Raw genomic sequence first — 16794 nt, 5'->3', positions numbered from 1 at the left:
ATCAAAATGCGCACTTTAAAGCTCACAGACGTGGTCTTTTCTTACTGTAGAAAACTTGTGGCCTCTAACCCTCTTTACACTACACCTCCAGAGCCACTTGAGCTTTGAGAGATAGCACTGTGGCGCTATTTTTACTCCTGTTTACAGTATCTGACCAGCAGAGCCAGCAGCCGGTCTCCACAAACCATGAAACCAGATCAGCACACATGCAAGCTGTAAGACTAAATGTAAGACTAAAACTGACCAAATGTATCCAAAAATCAGTCAAGAGCCTGAATGTACCTGTAGAAATAAAATGCACAATATCAAGTGTAATTAAATTAGGACTGTGAAGAGAATGATGATATACTCACAGATAAAAATAAGATAAAAGAAAATGTATAAAATCATGGAAGTAAAATGAAATTATACAGGAAACATAGGCTTGTCTACTCGCTTGTCTAGAGTGCTGTAATTACCGGTAATTACAGCACTAACAAAGTTCTCTTAGAATACAAGATTTCCAGACACAGAGACATCATGCAAATAAAAAGGCTGCATGGAGCCTGTGCATTCTTAGTAATAATATTAATAGAGCTGACAGGCCCACAAGAGCGCTGATGATTTCCTGAGCTCCCAAAATAAAGCACAGCAAGACTGGGCTAATTGATTTGTTCTGCCTGGCCCGGTTAGGGAACTGGAGACGTGCACTGGGGCTGTCAAGGCCAAGGACGAATTTAGGAAGTGGCTAAAGATAAAAAAAAAAACATCCTGCTTTACTTGGCTTAAGAAAGTCTGGGGTGAAAAGTTTAGAGCACTAAAAAGCAAATTTACAGCTTTGATATTTCTTTGTGAATCTTGACATTATCTCCCAAGATGCATAGCATGACGTTTAGAATTGTGGACTGTAACATTTTTATAACACATCATAATCACATACTCATCAGAGATACTCTCTATGTTGGAGGTGAGGGAACATAAATGAGACACTCCATAAGAATTCTGTACTAACTCTCCATTCACATTAAATTAATGCACTCGTTTAGTTCAGTATTAGATATTACGTATTATTTTAGAATATGCAAAAGATTTTGAGAGAAACTAAAGGGCAGGATCCTGAGGTTCAATTTAATAACAGTTCATACTGTATCTGGAAACTGGGCCAGTAGCTGATGACAGCATGGTGCAGGGGTATCAGAGAGGGAGATTTCAGTCTGGTTTCAGTCTGAGTCCTCAATAGGGTCACAGCTACAGTGCAGACATCCACATGGCAATATAGAACTGCATGACTGCATCACCGAGACATGCTACAGTGATGTATATAAATGCAGGCAGTGTCACTTTTTGACTGATGCTGGTTGCAAAATGCAGGCAATGATAGAAAAGGAAAGTAGCTTTGTTGCAAATAACAAATGCTATAAACTGAAAGTTGTCTCTGCAGCTAAATTCTGGCTAAAACAAAAAATTATATATTGATACTTTGACTAAAATTGTATTTTTGGACCTGATACGCTTTAAAAAAAAACATTAATCTATTGCCCCAAACAATACAAACTGTTTACCTGTAAAAATGGCTGCAGGCTGTATGATAAAATACCATTATAGAGAGAAATATACATAGTTTTCATGCTCTTATTTATTTATTTATTTATTTATTTATTTATTTACTAGCAGTTCCTCTTAGTCAGTGTGTTGATGTCTTTCAATGGAATTGTAATCATTTTCGTTTTTTTTTATGCTGTAAGAGTAGCCGGATATTAATAACTTATATCTTTACTTATGATTTAGATATGTGCAAAAGACAAATGTATTTCTGTTCTGGAAAACCTTTAATGTTCATGATTCATATAGTAGAAATCAGTCAGTATGAAGGGTTTTTCCCAGTCCAGCAGACACACAGTATCAAGTAGCCAATGCTTGTTGCTAGAGTTTCTTGTCCATCATTTGTTGCCAATTCCTGTGGCTGTAATATGAGTAAAACAATAAAAGTAAGCCGCCTTTTGTGGCTCAACTGAAAAGTGTTCGCAAACAGTGAACAAACTCTGAGTGGGAGGGATGGCGTCTCTCTCTCGTCTCTCAATCACAGTGACACTAGCCATGGGGGTTTATGAGCTCATGCCTGTAGAAGGGGGTGGGTAGCACGTTCATCTGAGTGCGTTAAAGTCAGTGTGTTACACCTCTGTACCAAAAAGATGTGGTTGGAGGAAGCATATGACAGCTTTCGCCTTCCTGGTTTATTAGCTGCCCTACGATTGTGAGGCCTAACTGATGGGTGGGAATTGGGCAAGTTTGGTTTGTTGTTTGGTTTATAAGAAAGCAAAAAACAGGAACAGGACTGGTCAGAATGTATGACTTTATTTCCAAATAACTGTATTTTAAATGAGCAGGTTATACTTTTATAAAATTAAACAGTTTCCCTAAACACTGTCTGTGCAGAGTTCTTCCTGTGACTGCTTGGGGTTCCTCCAGGTTTTTTTTGTCCCAAAAACTGACATGGTGTACTAGCTAAAATAAAAACGCTTGCTGAGCTCCATCATGAGCATAAATCCATTCCAGAATTTAAAAAAGTGTTGAATTCATTTAACACTTTTCTTAGTCACTGTATAATCCATAATGTTTTTGGCATCATCATTCATCGTTCATTATTATTCTAATAGTAGTAAATAGTTGCAGTTTTTACTCAGTTGATTACTCAGTGATTAAGGTTCTGTACTAGTGACTGTGAGCTTGTGAATACAGATCTCAGGACTGTCAGAAGTCAGTATCTATCTAACCCCAAGACCTGTTGTACCTCAAGACCTGTTGTACCCCCAAGACCTGTTGTACCCCAAGACCTGTTGTACCTCAAGACCTGTTGTACCCCCAAGACCTGTTGTACCTCAAGACCTGTTGTACCTCAAGACCTGTTGTACCCCCAAGACCTGTTGTACCCCCAAGACCTGTTGTACCTCAAGACCTGTTGTACCTCAAGACCTGTTGTACCCCAAGACCTGTTGTACCTCAAGACCTGTTGTACCCCCAAGACCTGTTGTACCCCAAGCCCTGTTGTACCTCAAGACCTGTTGTACCACCAAGACCTGTTGTACCTCAAGACCTGTTGCACCTCAAGACCTGTTGTACCCCCAAGACCTGTTGTACCCCAAGACCTGTTGTACCTCAAGACCAGTTGTACCCCCAAGACCTGTTTGTACCTCAAGACCTGTTGCACCTCAAGACCTGTTGTACCCCCAAGACCTGTTGTACCTCAAGACCTGTTGTACCCCCAAGACCTCTTGTACCCCAAGGACTCTTGTACATCCAAGACCTGGTGTAGCTCAAAAACTCTTGTATGTCCAAGACCTCTTGTGCCCCCAAGACCTGTTGTATCATCATTCTATTTTCATTACATCAGGAACAACACACCATAAAAACTGTTCAAATCTCAACACATTTGAAGCTTCTGAACAAAATCACAGCATCTGCTCTGTATGAAATTGTATTCAGGATACAATATGCTGATATTGTGCGTTAAACGTGACTGCCATTTTATATTTTTCCATGGTTCATGACATGATTAATCTTTCAGTACAAATTAATTACTGACCAGATTGTTTGCTTGGAGGAAAATAACAATAGCGACTGAGGAAAAGCTTGGTAGAGTGCGATAACAAAATAACTGCAGCTTATTGCAGAGTTATCAAACAAATGCATTTAGACACACAAGGGGAGAAAGACGCTAAGCAAACTGAGCCAAAAAGGTTGTTATCAACATCCTGTTTCCTGTCTGTGTAACCTGGGTGTCTAGGGGTTAAGACTCAAAGAAACATGGAAATTCCAAAAGCAATGGGGGAAAACATTACCTATATAATGCACTACACATGTCTGTCCCTTCTTTGGAAAGGTTCTCCCTGTAGAGAAAACAAAAAGTGAATAACAGTGTGAGTAAACTGCACAGGTAATTAATGACATATTAACATTACAGTTTTATGTTTCCTGTGGATCACTTAATCGAAACAAAGGCCACATCAACAGCATAGCACAGTACAGTAATGATACATATTACAGTCTGGACATGTAAACGTAAGTATGCATGCATATTGCTGGTAAATGTCAAATGTACTGCCACCTGGTTACTCTGTGGGACTGAGAGGCATTCATGCTGCATGACTGCAGGCTTCAGGGAGGAGGGGGCAGGATTTGTGAGATAAGATTTCAGTCCAGAGCATGCTGAAGCAACCAGCTTGAGAGTAAATGAGATATTACCAGCTTGAGATTGTACTCCATGACGTTCCATGATTCTTTTATATCACTTTGCTATTTTCCTATTAACGTCATGCGCATTATAATTTAACTACTAGAAATGTTCACATTCTTGGCACAGTGATATAAAGTATACTATAATTCATATAATCACATTTTTTTTCCAGACCAACAAACACACACAGTATCAAGCAGTCAATGCTTGTTGCCAGAGTTCATTGTCCATCAATTCCTGTGACTGTACAACTTCCAACAAATGCAATAAGTGGCTCAACTGAAAACCGTTCACAAAAAAAAGATCAAACTCTGAGTAGGAGGGATGGCATACTCTCTCGTCTCTCAATCACAGTGACACTAGCCATGGGTGTCTATGAGCTCATGCATGTGGAAGGGGGTGGGTTGCACGTTCCTCTGAGTGTGTTGATGTGGTTGGAGGAAGATGTGGTTGGAGGAAGCACATGAAAGCTTTCAACCTCCTGGATTGGAAATGGAAATTTTTATGTTCTTGGCCCAGTGATATGATGAAATATAGTTTCTTTTAACTAATACTAAAAGTGCCCATCTTAATTGTGTTTAAAACCAATTCTATCTTCTTCACCCAACCTAATAATTAGACTGAGACAGAAGTCACATTGGGGTAAAATATTTCATGGTAAATTTGGAGACAACTGCTGTGTAAAATGTTGGACCAGGATCTCTCATAGGTAATCAACACGGTTGAGATCTGTTGACGAAGGCAATAGCATGGTATCATTGGTATCAGTGTGTATGTTAATAACAAATAATTGTGGGGTTTTTTTTTTTTCATTTTGTATGCAATTTCAAGATCCAAGCTCTGTCAGCTGATACCTGGTGCTGATGAATTACTGACATAATCGAAAAATTCTGCAAAACTTTGTTTCGGACAAATGTTGAAAAATCAAGGTCGTGATAATGGTGTGATTTAAGTGAAAGTGAACGCTGGGCAAACTTTGGCTATGTGCTACAGCATGTGTCAGCAAACATCACATACATTCACAACTCACAACATCTTAAAAAACAACTCATTCTGACTGCTTACCAAGTTGGTCAAACTGGTAGACTACATTTACCAGATGGTAGATTGTTTAACTGGCTCTGTCGACATTCTGCCAGCTTGTAGCTAGTGAGACCGAACGTGAGATTCAGCGGATAATATAAGTCCTCCTGGATTAAACTGGACGTCTAAGATGAGCTTAAATTGTGGGAGAAAAACTGTTCAGGACAGAAGGTACTCCATGATCAGGCTTGTGAAATTGTGCCGCAGTGTCAGGTATCAGTTCAGAATATTGCTAGTGTCAAATTATAGTGATGTAACTGAGAGCAACAAGTGTTCGATTTGGAAAGGGAGCAGTGTGAAAAGGATCCGTTACATTCGTGTGTTAGATTTGGACACACTGTAATAAATAAATAAATAAATAAATAAATAAATAAATAAATAAATAAATAGACCTCATCTGTTACAGTCAGACTCTTGTGTAACTGCATGGCTGAGGATTATCCTGTAAAGCTGCTCTCTAGCTCTCAGACCAGCAGGAGCCATAACATGTCATTACATTACAACAGCATCATGTTTCTGCTTCAGTTATCTTTCCATTATAATCCTTACAATCAAGCCAATTTAGTGAGCAATGGAAAAACGTTAGTAGAAAAGAGAAGAGGAATTGTAGCAGTCTCTTGTTTCTATTTATTATTGGTGTGCCTTGTGTTAATTCTCTGGCTAGACTGAGCAAAGACAATGTCCTGCCCTGTAACCCAATCCATGTTGTTATAAGACTCATCATTCATTCAGTCAGTCATTCAGGCGTTACAGCTTAGATTTAACTGTAAGTGATGTATAGAATAAACAAGAGAGAGAGCTAGGATGTAATGTGTTAGTGTGTTAGACTGTTAGGGGAGCTGTAGGGAGCTGTAGGGGATCAGGAGGAAGGCTGTGTGCTCGCTGCAGGGCGTCCAACATAGATACAAAATAACGGATGTGATTATTATAAAGTCACTTACCGTCGCCTGGAGATATCGTCTCAACTTCTACACCCATGTCGATATGCTGTGCCTGTTTGTGGGTAAATGACCAGCAGAGAAGAGCAGATATGCTGACTGCTGGCTGCTGGTGGCGGTGGTGGTGATGATGAGGAACACGGTGTGGAGCTGCACTCCGACCACTAGGGGGCAGCAACGCGGTGAGAAAGCAGCCTGCGCCCCTCTCCTAATACTACTACTATTATACTACTACTAATATTAATGATCATGATAATCATCATCATCATCATCATCATCATAATCATAATAAATATAATGATGATAATAATAATAATAATAATAATGAATGAATGAATGAATGATGATGATGATGATGATGATAATAGTAATAATAATAATAATAATAATAATAATAATAATAATAATAATAATAATAATAATAATAATCACCGCCATGCAGACAGACTCAAAGTCCACTTTACATCCTGCTGCCCCTCCCTTACTAACCTCACACCTTTCATCCAGCTATTTAAACAATATTCTTACAGTATATTATATAGATTTTTTTGTTTGTTTGGTTTGCTTTGCTATGCTTTGTTTTGTTTTGTTTTGTGTCAGGGGGGTTGTGAGGTCATTTGTGATTTTGTGTTGAAATTGTGTAGATATACCAGAGATATGGTGCAATGGTGGGAATGACAAGATGTCTTTACAGGAACAGAAATGTTTTGTTTATTTTACATTTATGCTAAGATTCACAGCAATGATCAAGTAAACTGGATCTGATTTATAACCTATATTTTAACATATATGATGACGGATTATAAGTGTGGACACTATGCATGAAAGCTTTAAGTAAATAAACACACAAACAAAACAAAACAAAACAAAGAAATCAACTGGCTAAACTGAAACTGTTGAAAACTGAGAACTGCATGTTTACTTTAAACTCAAGACTAAACTGTTTACCAATGCCTAAAAAGTCAATAAATATGTAAACAAATGAGGAACATCAGAACAACAACAACAAATAACATTATTATTATTATTATTATTAGTTGTTGTTGTTGTTGTCATTTTTGTATTTATTATTATTATTGTTATTATTATTATTATTATTATTATTTTATTAGTATTATTATTGTTGTTATTAATGTAATTATTATAATAGTATTATTATTATTATTATTATTATTATTATTATTATTAGAAGAAGAAGAAGAAGAAGAAGAAGAATAGTAGTTGAAGTATAATTAAAACTGAAACTGAAATTTCTGTCATGAACCTTGTAAAAACAAAAGTAAAGGTATAAACATTAAGCAGCTTGTTACACAGTAATATGTAAACAGTCAATTAAGTGGAAAAAACTCCAATACCCACAATGCTTTGCTCTAACGTTTTTCCGTTTGTCCAACCCATTAAATATGTCCGAGTGGAAACATAACCCAAACAAAAAAACCGGTGGTTTTTCAGTCAACAACAAGATGGTATGTTTTAGTTCTATTTTACACAGCCGTGTATTTTATTTATATTGTATATTTTATGTATAATGTTAGAATTTGAATGAAATAATTGATTTCTAATTTATAATAGCGTAGTTGTTTGCACACGTGTTTGTCATCAAGGCAACAGAGTAAACACGTGTTTTTTTTTGTTGTTGTTGTGCAAATTTAAAGCAGTTTAAATAAAGCCTACAATTAGAAAAACACAAAATTGTCCATTTAGAATAGTGTAATCTTCCTCCAAACTAGTCATCTTCAGGGGTCATGTCAGATTAATCAGGTCCTCCTTGAGCAGGATTATAGGGATTTCACAAGACTAGTGCAAGAGGCTTTAAGTGAGTTTACACCAAGCACAACCTTGCTGAGACCTCATTCAGTACTGTCTTGAATAAGTAGACATTTTGACACATCTGAACCTTTTGTTTATCATAATTGATTATAATTTTCAAAATCTGTTCATCTGACAGAACAAACAAACATGGAATTAGGAAAAGCTAAACTTCTGAGGACTGGACTCAATACTTTGCACCAAGCCATTCATCCAGTCCATGGGATAGCTTGGACGGATGGGAGACAGGTTTGCCTCACTTCATTCTACTATGTTGCTGGTGAGCCTAAATTTGGTGACACTAATGTAATTGGACAATTTGAACATGTCTTTGGACTTATCTGGGGACCTCTGTGTTGTTCGGGTACTCCAGCTCTGCTCGCGGTGCAGCACAAGAAGCACGTGACGGTGTGGCAGCTTCAGCTGAGTGCCCTCGAGCAGAACAAGCTGCTGTGCACCCAGACATGTGAAATGAGTGAACCTTTCCCGCTGCTGTCTCAGGGCTGTGTGTGGCACCCCAGGCAAGACATCCTGGCTGTTTTGACCAAGCGGGATGCCTCTGTGCTGTTCTCTGTGAGAGTAGATAATCGGCGCGTGAAGGCAGACATCCACGGCGGTGGTCTGATCCAATGTGCATGCTGGACTAAAGACGGAACTAGGCTGGTGGTTGCCATTGGCAGCGCTCTTCACTCCTATATATGGAATGACATCCAGAAAAGTCTGGTTGCGTGTACGTTTTGCCCTGTTTTTGATGTTGGCGGCTGTATCTGTGCCATTGAGTCTACTGATGATGCCCAAGTGGCTGTAACAACAGAACTGCCTCTAGATAAAATCTGTGGGCTTAATGCAGGTATTGCCTTTGACTTGTCAAATGAATCAAAGCCATTGTCTACTCATCAGCCTTCTGCTGTTATGTCGGAGGAAGATGTTTGCTCAGAATCCAGGAGAAAGTCTTTTGACTCGGACCGTTCGCTACCTTTAGCGTTCATTTCATCCTGTGGCCCCACTGACCTTACGCACATTCTGTCAAAACACCGAAAGTCAGACCCTAGCCCTTTGATTCACTTGAGGCGGCGAGATCATTTGACAGGATCAGGTCAAGACTCATCACATTTGATTTTAGTCAGGTACGAGCGAAAGGTTACGACCACCAGGAAAGTAAGCATTCCTGGCATTCTGGTCCCTGACATCATGGCCTTTGACCCACAAGGAAACACAGTTGCAGTTGCATCCAATACCTGCAACATGGTGTTGGTCTACTCTATCATGGCATCCTCCATGCCCAATGTTCAACAGATACACCTACAGAAGAATGAAAAACCTAAAGGCTTATGCTTTCTTAGCAGCAAGCAGATCCTAGTCATGCTCGGCCGACAGAGGAGCAGTGACCCAGCTTTCCTTCCGTCTTACAACACGGACAAGTACGTCGTCAGGCTCGTAGTCCGGGAGCTGGTGTTTGATGAGGACACAGCGTCCCCTGTTGTCCAGAAGCCTGAGTCTCCAAGTGACCTCCAGGAGCTTAGGCGTCATTCGGAAGCCTACGCTAAAGATTTTGCTTTGAAGGACCTTGTTCTTCCAGGAGGATCTGTAATCCTGTCATCAAATGTCAGGAAGAATCTAATTGAGGAAGTGTCTAGTTCAGATGTGAGCTCAACCGACTTCTCAGACAGAGCCACTTCCAGCACGTCCTCCATCACTGTGGAAAACTACGATATGGATCATGTCAATCGCATACCCACGCTAGCAACAGCCACACGACCGTCTTCCCCTCGATACACAGCATCAGAAAAGCTGCTGTCGGATTCTCCTCTGCTGAAGAACAGCTGTCATGGAAAAGAGAACAACTCTGAGCAACTCGCACACAACATGGAGAGGATATTTGGCCGATTTGCAGAGGTGCAGCAGTGCCTCTCAGAAATAAAAGACTTCACCCAGAATGGAAAAAAGCTCATGAGCAGCTACCCACCAGTTCGTGAACCACAGTATGTCCATGTCACTTGTCAGGTATGTGTCACTTCCATAACATTATGTCTTATATAACAATAACAGTGTTGCTATTTTTGTGTTCAGCTAAGAAAGCTTTATCGTGTGCATATGAACATTTTATACATCAGGCTGAAAAGTTCACAGACTTCGATAAAAACGTCTCCTGAATATGACTTTTTGTCAATTGAAACAAACATTTTGACTGTCAATTCCACAGATTGGTGCTCTGTGAATAGATGTTTATTGAGACATTTCACCTGTTTGTATTGTACCAAGTAGCTTACTAAACGTTCAAGCCACCTTTCTACCTGTTATCGTGTTACGTGAATTAAAATGTAGAATTGTAGATTTCGTCTTGGTACTTTAGTTTGTGTCATAACGTCTTCAGACATCATGAGATATTTTGGTTTGATATCATCCAAGCTTGCCTGAAAATGTTCTAGAAACCAAATAAGCCATATCAGAGGAGTTACTGTTCCAGGTTATTGATATCAAAGCAATCAATTCAAACAACAGTTTTATATTTACACACTATTGCGGCCATTTCGAATTAATCTGATCTAAGCTGCCAGTTTATTAGGAACCACTAGCTCTAATTAGGATCTAATTACAAGCCAAGAATCAGTACTAATACAGGTTTAAGTAGTAAGAGTTATACCAGCTCCAGTGGCCTTCAGTCACTGAGTCTGATTCCTCTTAAGGTTTCTTCCTCTTCCATCTCAGTCTTCCTTATTAGGGATAAATACAAATGCATTTAAATATGTCTAATATAAATCTTGAACTTTTTTATACTTAGGTTCTTTAAAGCTGCTTTGAGACAACGTCCAATGTTAAAAGCGCTTTACAAATAAAAATGAATTGAATCGAACGGTATATTACAATACAATGATAAATGCCAACTTGAAGGATTTAGGGACATGACCTAAAGATAATTAGGGGTTAAAATATTAAGAAGAGGCTCAGCAGCTGTATGTAACACTTGTTTCAGTAATTTAGTCGGAATGGGATCTAACACACACGTCGTTGTTGTAGCTAGAGTAATACGTTTATCTAGCTCCACATGTCCTGTACTTGTAAAGCACTGTAGTTGTGAGTATAGAGCTTTAGGTGACACTGCGTCATCAGATGCTGTCAACTATTTTGTTCCTGATACTTTCACAGGGCTGTCAAGTGTCACGTACTGAGAGTGACAGTCACGCATTTGGGTCTTTTGTCACGCTCTCCCACCACACATCGTATTTCTCACGCAGAAAAACTTATTATAAATAGTAAATAGTAGTATCTGTCCGCACCGCTGTCTCTATGGAACCGGGCAGGAATCAAGCGCGTCTCCCCTGGAGCTCTTAGTCAAGCCTGACACTTATCAGCCAATCAAAAAAAGAGGCTACACAATAGCCAATCAGAAAATAGCACTATTGTATCTGGGTAAGATTTAACACAACAACCAATAAAAAAAAAACATATTCATTAGAGAAGGTATTTTCGATTGTCGGTTTGAACAAAACCTCAACACGGAACAGTTTGTCTCTGGACGGGACATTGTCCTCAATCATGATCCTAAAAATGGCTGGGCTTGAGCCGTACTGTTTTATACGGGAGCAGCATTACAAATGATAAAGGAGTCCAAAAAGGCAACAAACACTTAGAATAAACAACATCATAATCTCTCTCTCTCTCTCACACACACACACACACACACACACACACACACACATTAATAAATGGAAATTGAACAAATACTTTGTATTTGGTTAAAATCTGGTCAGTGATTCTGGTGAAACACTGTTTTTTTTTTTCTGTTTTTGGGGGTCCGCTGAGGGGTTGGAAATGTCACTCTTGCCTGTCTTCAAAACTTGAGAGCCCTGTTTTCAGTTTTATCAGTGAAGAATCTCATAAAGTCCTCACTACCAAACAGTGATGGAATAGTGTTTATCAGATATCTGATTTATTTATTTTTTGTTAATCTAGCCACTGTGCTAAATAAAAACCTGGGATAGTGTTGGCTAATTTCTACGAGTTTGCTCAGGTGATCAGCCCTAGAAGCTTTTAGAACCTGTCTATCGCTGGACATCGCTGGACTGTCCTCGTATGCGATTCTAAAAACCTTCAATATTCTTTTTCTCCACTTTCACTCGTGGTTACGGGTGTCTCTCTCTTGAAGGTGTAAATATGATCATTATACCACGGTGCCGTGTGGAGCGGCACAGTGTCTAATGTGCTAGTGAAGATAGTGATAATGGCCGTTAGACATTTCATCTAGATTGTTTGCGTTTAAGGGTATAGTGAGAAGTCTGTCTTTAGTGGTCGGAATAATAGTTCAACCGAGTCGATAATGTGGTGAGACACGATTCATCTGTTCTACAGGTGTACAGTATGAGGTAATGGTCTGTGATCACTTGAGGTATATTATCTATATCTGTGACATCTAATCTGTGTGATATTGTTATATCACTTTCTGAAATAAAAAAAAAAATCAACTAAAGCTTAATGGAAAATAAACAAAAAAAGAAATTAAATTTTATAGACTGAAGTAATTATCTTTAACTAATTATTGTGGTTAACATTTTCCAGTAAAAATGTAAGGTAATGTGTGTTAATGTGAACAAAACACACTAATTTGATTATTGTAATAGTATTTTGGTCATGTATAACATTGTATAAATATGGAATAAAACACTTTGGGGCCTGCTGTTATAGGATACAAGGCAGAGTAACAATCCCAAATCTTTCTTTTAATCCTTATAAACTTTTCATATTTCATGCCTTTACAGTATGGACCAGGACAATATTTTCCATGAACTCGCTCATAATCAGTGTCTATAGTATCTAAAGTATATAACGTATGTTAGCTCAGTCGGTTATGGCACTGGGTTGTTGATTCGAGGACTGGGGTTCAAAATATAACCTAACACATAACCTAACACATAACCTAACACATAACATAACACATAACATACAACTATAATCATTTAAATATATATTTTTGAATGTGAAAATGGCAAGAATGCTTGTTTACATTTGGATGCATCTCCTGTCAGTTATTTTATAAACACTATACAGGTCACCGAAGATCCTGGGGATGGGGCTTGGTGAATATGTGTAGGAATCATTTAAACATCGAGCCCACTTAAGATTTAAATGCTGCTCAAGGTGGATCCTCACTGTGTGGTGATGATCAAGGATGCTGTAAATATAACAGTTGTCTTAATTAACAACGAGTGTGAAATAAGAAAATTCATAAAAGGTTCATTTTTATAAGGTTGTCTGTTGACCTCAGGTTAGCTCAGAGGTCAATAAACCCAGTTACTTGTGAACCCAGACACTTCCAGAATGACTGTAACCAATCAGCTTGCGATGTTCATTAAGGACTGAGACTTTCTGTTTTGAGTTAACGTCGATGTCTTTCTGAATTTGCAGACGAGTTTTGATATTTGTTTTAATAGTATAATATATTTTTTAAATTTATTATAGAGTAATAAAGAGCCTCATGTGAATTTAGGCTGGATGTTAGTATGAAATAAACGACGATGGATGCCTTTTGTGTTTCCTCCTTTGTTTGAGCATCTTCAAATCTCAGCAGCTTCATTATCCGAATCAGATCTCAGCCATGTGACCTAATAACACAAGATCTTATATACTCTAAATTTCTCTTAGGTCAATAATGTTTAAGGAACTAGGTTTAAGGCTCCATAAACACACAGGGTCACTTTAGTGTGTGTAGCTGGTCTGCCTCCTGTCATGTTTTTTGGGATGTAGGAAGAAACCAGAGAACTCTGAGGAAACCCATATGAACATTGCGGAGAACGTGCAGAGGAACTCAGCAAGTTCAGTAAATAAGTATAACTCCTAAGCAGAGCTCAGGAGTGATACGAGTCAGATAGGTGACAAGCGATGCAGCAGACATGTCCTTTGTTAAACATATAAAACTTACAGTACTGTTTTTAAAACTTACTGCACACCAATAAATAAAATCTCACGCGTGTTCTGACTCTCACACGTGTTCTACTGTGTGAGTCTTTGATTAGGTTACTCTTACAAACATAATCTGTATTTATATCTATATATATTTACTCAGTTCTGCTAAATATTGTTCATCAGTTATTACATAGTTTATAACTGCTGCCGCTGATGTGTGAGGCATTTACACCAACATTTATTTACTGTGATTAAAAACTCAGACCATTTGTGCAACATTTGGAAGAAGCCATTTTATTCTTTCTTATTAGGGTTCTTTATGTCTATGGCCAGACCCACTTTGAGTCTCTCAGAAGATTGTTCACAATAATGTCTTGACCACCATCATTGGGGTCCTGATTTATAATCTGTAGGAAATGCAAGTTGGAGTTAAATTGTGAATCTCTTTGAGATAGTTTAGGTGTTGAATGTCTGGAGTTAACATGTGAAAACACCAGTATGCCCCTTTTCCACCGAGGCAGTTTGAGTGCTGGTTCAGAGCCAGAGCCTAATTTAGAACCAGTTCTTTCTTTTTCGACAGCCAAAGCACCGGCTCTGAACCAGGAAAAGTGTTTCTTAAGTAGCACCAAAACATTGCTGGTCTAGACTTAAGAACCGCTTGCGTCAGGAGCTGGGGGCTTCAGTCAATAACTTCTTCACTGTACGATCATGGTCAGCTCATGTAAATCTGAGGCAGTGGGAGATTTGTTTTTCGGTTCAAATACCAGGCTTTTAATTGGTCTGTTAAGATGAGAGATTTTTATTGGCTACAGAAATACCGGTCAGTGGTTGAAATATTAATTCAAATGGCAGGCGTACTAAGTAACGAATTGTAATTTTAAAAATAATGAAGTAAATTACTTAGCTTCATTTATACCTAAGTACAAGTAAAATTACAGACTTAAAAATATACTCATAAAAGTACAAATCCCCTAAAAATATACTTAAATACAGAAACGTGAGTAGTAGTGAGTAATTTCTTACCTCCACCACTGACAACGAGCACTAGTAAGGTCGAGCTGACTCATTTTGCTTAATATCGCCTTATGCGTAGTAATAATGTAAATAAAGCTAGCTCACCGTTCTTAGAGCATTGTGTATAATACTCAGTAGTATAACAGGACAAATATATGGCCTCTTTACTCTCAGCCTCTGTCTACAACTTGTACACAGGCGACATAAAGAAATGAACAGTGAAGCATTTTTCTGCCCCCAGATGCAGCTGTCAGAGAACGTGTACACAGATGAAAGGAGACCGGTGCTGTTATGTGAAGGAAGACTCTGTCTCCGAGTCCTGCAGGAGCTCTTCAACCTGACTGTTATGGAGATGATGCATGGTATGTTCTTGTAATCCCAGATACCAAGCCCTGAACTCTACTGTGCATTCTATAAAATAAAGCCAATAAATATGAGATAACGGGCAATTATTTACTTAGACAGCTTACATGAGTTGAAAATCATAAATATATGTACACTTCACTTTGAAATACAAGTACAGAGAAATATTATACAGGTAAATATTATACTTTAGTGTCTCTTGTATACAGTTTTTACAACTACAGTACAGTATAATAGCATTGCTGTCTCACAGCTCTGGGGTCCTGGGTGTAATCCTGAACTGGGGTTTCTGTCTCTGTGGAGTTTCTCTGGGTTCTTGGGTTTCCTCCTACTGGCCAAAAAACTTAGGTTGGTGTATTGGCTACTCTAAATTGCAAATGGGTGTATGTACTGTAAGTGTGAGCAAGAATGTACGAGTGTGAATGTGTGTGTATGTGCATGAGCTTGCGTGCGGGTGTGTGTGTGAATTGTGCCCTGAGGGGACTTGCATCCTATCCAGAGTCAACTCTCCTGCCGTGCACTCTGTTAGTGGGATAGGTTCTGACCAGGATACAGCAGTCACTCAGTGTCAGAGAGTCAGTAAGTTTTCAGGTACTTAATTGGCTGTGACGAAAATAGATAACAGATTATGGGCTTTGAGCAGATTTAAGGTTTAAGTCCATTTATAGCCTCCCTTGTGAAGTGTACACTTCGTAAGCCATCCTGTCCATCTGAAATTTGACTGCAGTTTATAGGGTAGAGTTAGTAGTTTATTATGTTATAGTAGAGAATTATTACATTGTTAAGTAATTGCATAACTTGATAAATTGTGTGGGTTTTTTTAGGTTTATCTGTGTGTTCTGTGCAAACATTTGTGGAAAAAGTGGCTCATTTAGAATATTTTGGTGAAATATTTTTAAGACCCGCTGTGTCTGTATTTATTCAGGGCCACTGTGGATTGTCTTGGTGGCCGACGCAGACGGATTTGTACCGCTCACCTTCAAACACCAGGAGGAGCTCACGATACGGAGTGCAAAGAGGAAGTTTTCCTTCAAGTCTGCCAGCACCAGTGGGAGTAATGATCAACCTCTTGAAAAATCAGCAAATATAGAACAGTGATTTTGTGCGCTGCAGCCTTTCCAGTCCACACACTCCCCAAGCCATCACAATGAAAAGACAATGCCTCATAATGAGTGTTTACAGGCCACTAGTGGCTTTGTTCTATATAAATGAAGACCAACTCTATTTTTATACATCATAGTGCCTGCTTTTATGTTTTAATATTTATTGTTGGTGTAAAGAAATGTCATGCATCTTGGGACAAAATGGATTGTTAACAAAAAACGTTGTTTTGAATTGTAATGATTTATCTACATAGTACATCAGTTATAATGAGTTAGATGTATGTAATAAGAGCTGTTTGTTTGCCCCTCAATATAAATATATCTTCTCAAATGAGACAAGATGTAATGAGTGTGTATTGTGTCAAAGAAT

General features: G+C 38.5%; 2 protein-coding genes across 3 annotated transcripts in view; one reads left to right on the top strand and one right to left on the bottom strand.

The window, feature by feature from the left end:
* The window catches only part of fkbp1b (FKBP prolyl isomerase 1B), an 8734-nt gene extending 2356 nt beyond the window's left edge, over positions 1–6378 (bottom strand). Inside the window, exons 1-2 of the mRNA XM_060865020.1 lie at positions 6238–6378; positions 3819–3866 (exon numbers count right to left, since the gene is read on the bottom strand). Of these exons, the coding sequence (XP_060721003.1) occupies positions 3819–3866; positions 6238–6274 (85 nt within the window). The 5' untranslated portion in view covers positions 6275–6378. The remainder of the gene's footprint in view (positions 1–3818; positions 3867–6237) is intronic.
* Positions 6379–7588: 1210 nt separating this feature from the next.
* wdcp (WD repeat and coiled coil containing) lies at positions 7589–16763 on the top strand. Of its 2 annotated transcripts, none has more exons than XM_060866511.1 (4): positions 7589–7700; positions 8183–10047; positions 15206–15320; positions 16247–16763. In XM_060866511.1, exons 2-4 carry the CDS (start codon positions 8194–8196, stop codon positions 16417–16419), a joined length of 2142 nt encoding a protein of 713 aa, XP_060722494.1. In that variant the 5' UTR covers positions 7589–7700; positions 8183–8193; the 3' UTR covers positions 16420–16763. The 2 variants fall into 2 exon arrangements, with proteins under 2 accessions (XP_060722494.1, XP_060722493.1); XM_060866510.1 differs by having other exon boundaries at positions 15200–15320.
* The last annotated feature ends 31 nt before the right edge of the window (positions 16764–16794 follow it).

Source organism: Tachysurus vachellii, chromosome 3, assembly GCF_030014155.1.
Source record: "Tachysurus vachellii isolate PV-2020 chromosome 3, HZAU_Pvac_v1, whole genome shotgun sequence".
NCBI lineage: Eukaryota > Metazoa > Chordata > Actinopteri > Siluriformes > Bagridae > Tachysurus > Tachysurus vachellii.
Note: the sequence above shows the minus strand (reverse complement) of the source record. Positions and strands in the feature narration are given on the sequence as shown.

Bases quoted from the DNA above. Each gene is read 5' to 3' on its own strand.
- wdcp (XM_060866510.1), top strand. From the start codon at position 8,194: ATGGAATTAGGAAAAGCTAAACTTCTGAGGACTGGACTCAATACTTTG. The intron at 10,048-15,199 runs GTATGTGTCACT...TTCTGCCCCCAG, and splicing joins ATGTCCATGTCACTTGTCAG to ATGCAGCTGTCAGAGAACGT. The intron at 15,321-16,246 runs GTATGTTCTTGT...GTATTTATTCAG, and splicing joins TGTTATGGAGATGATGCATG to GGCCACTGTGGATTGTCTTG.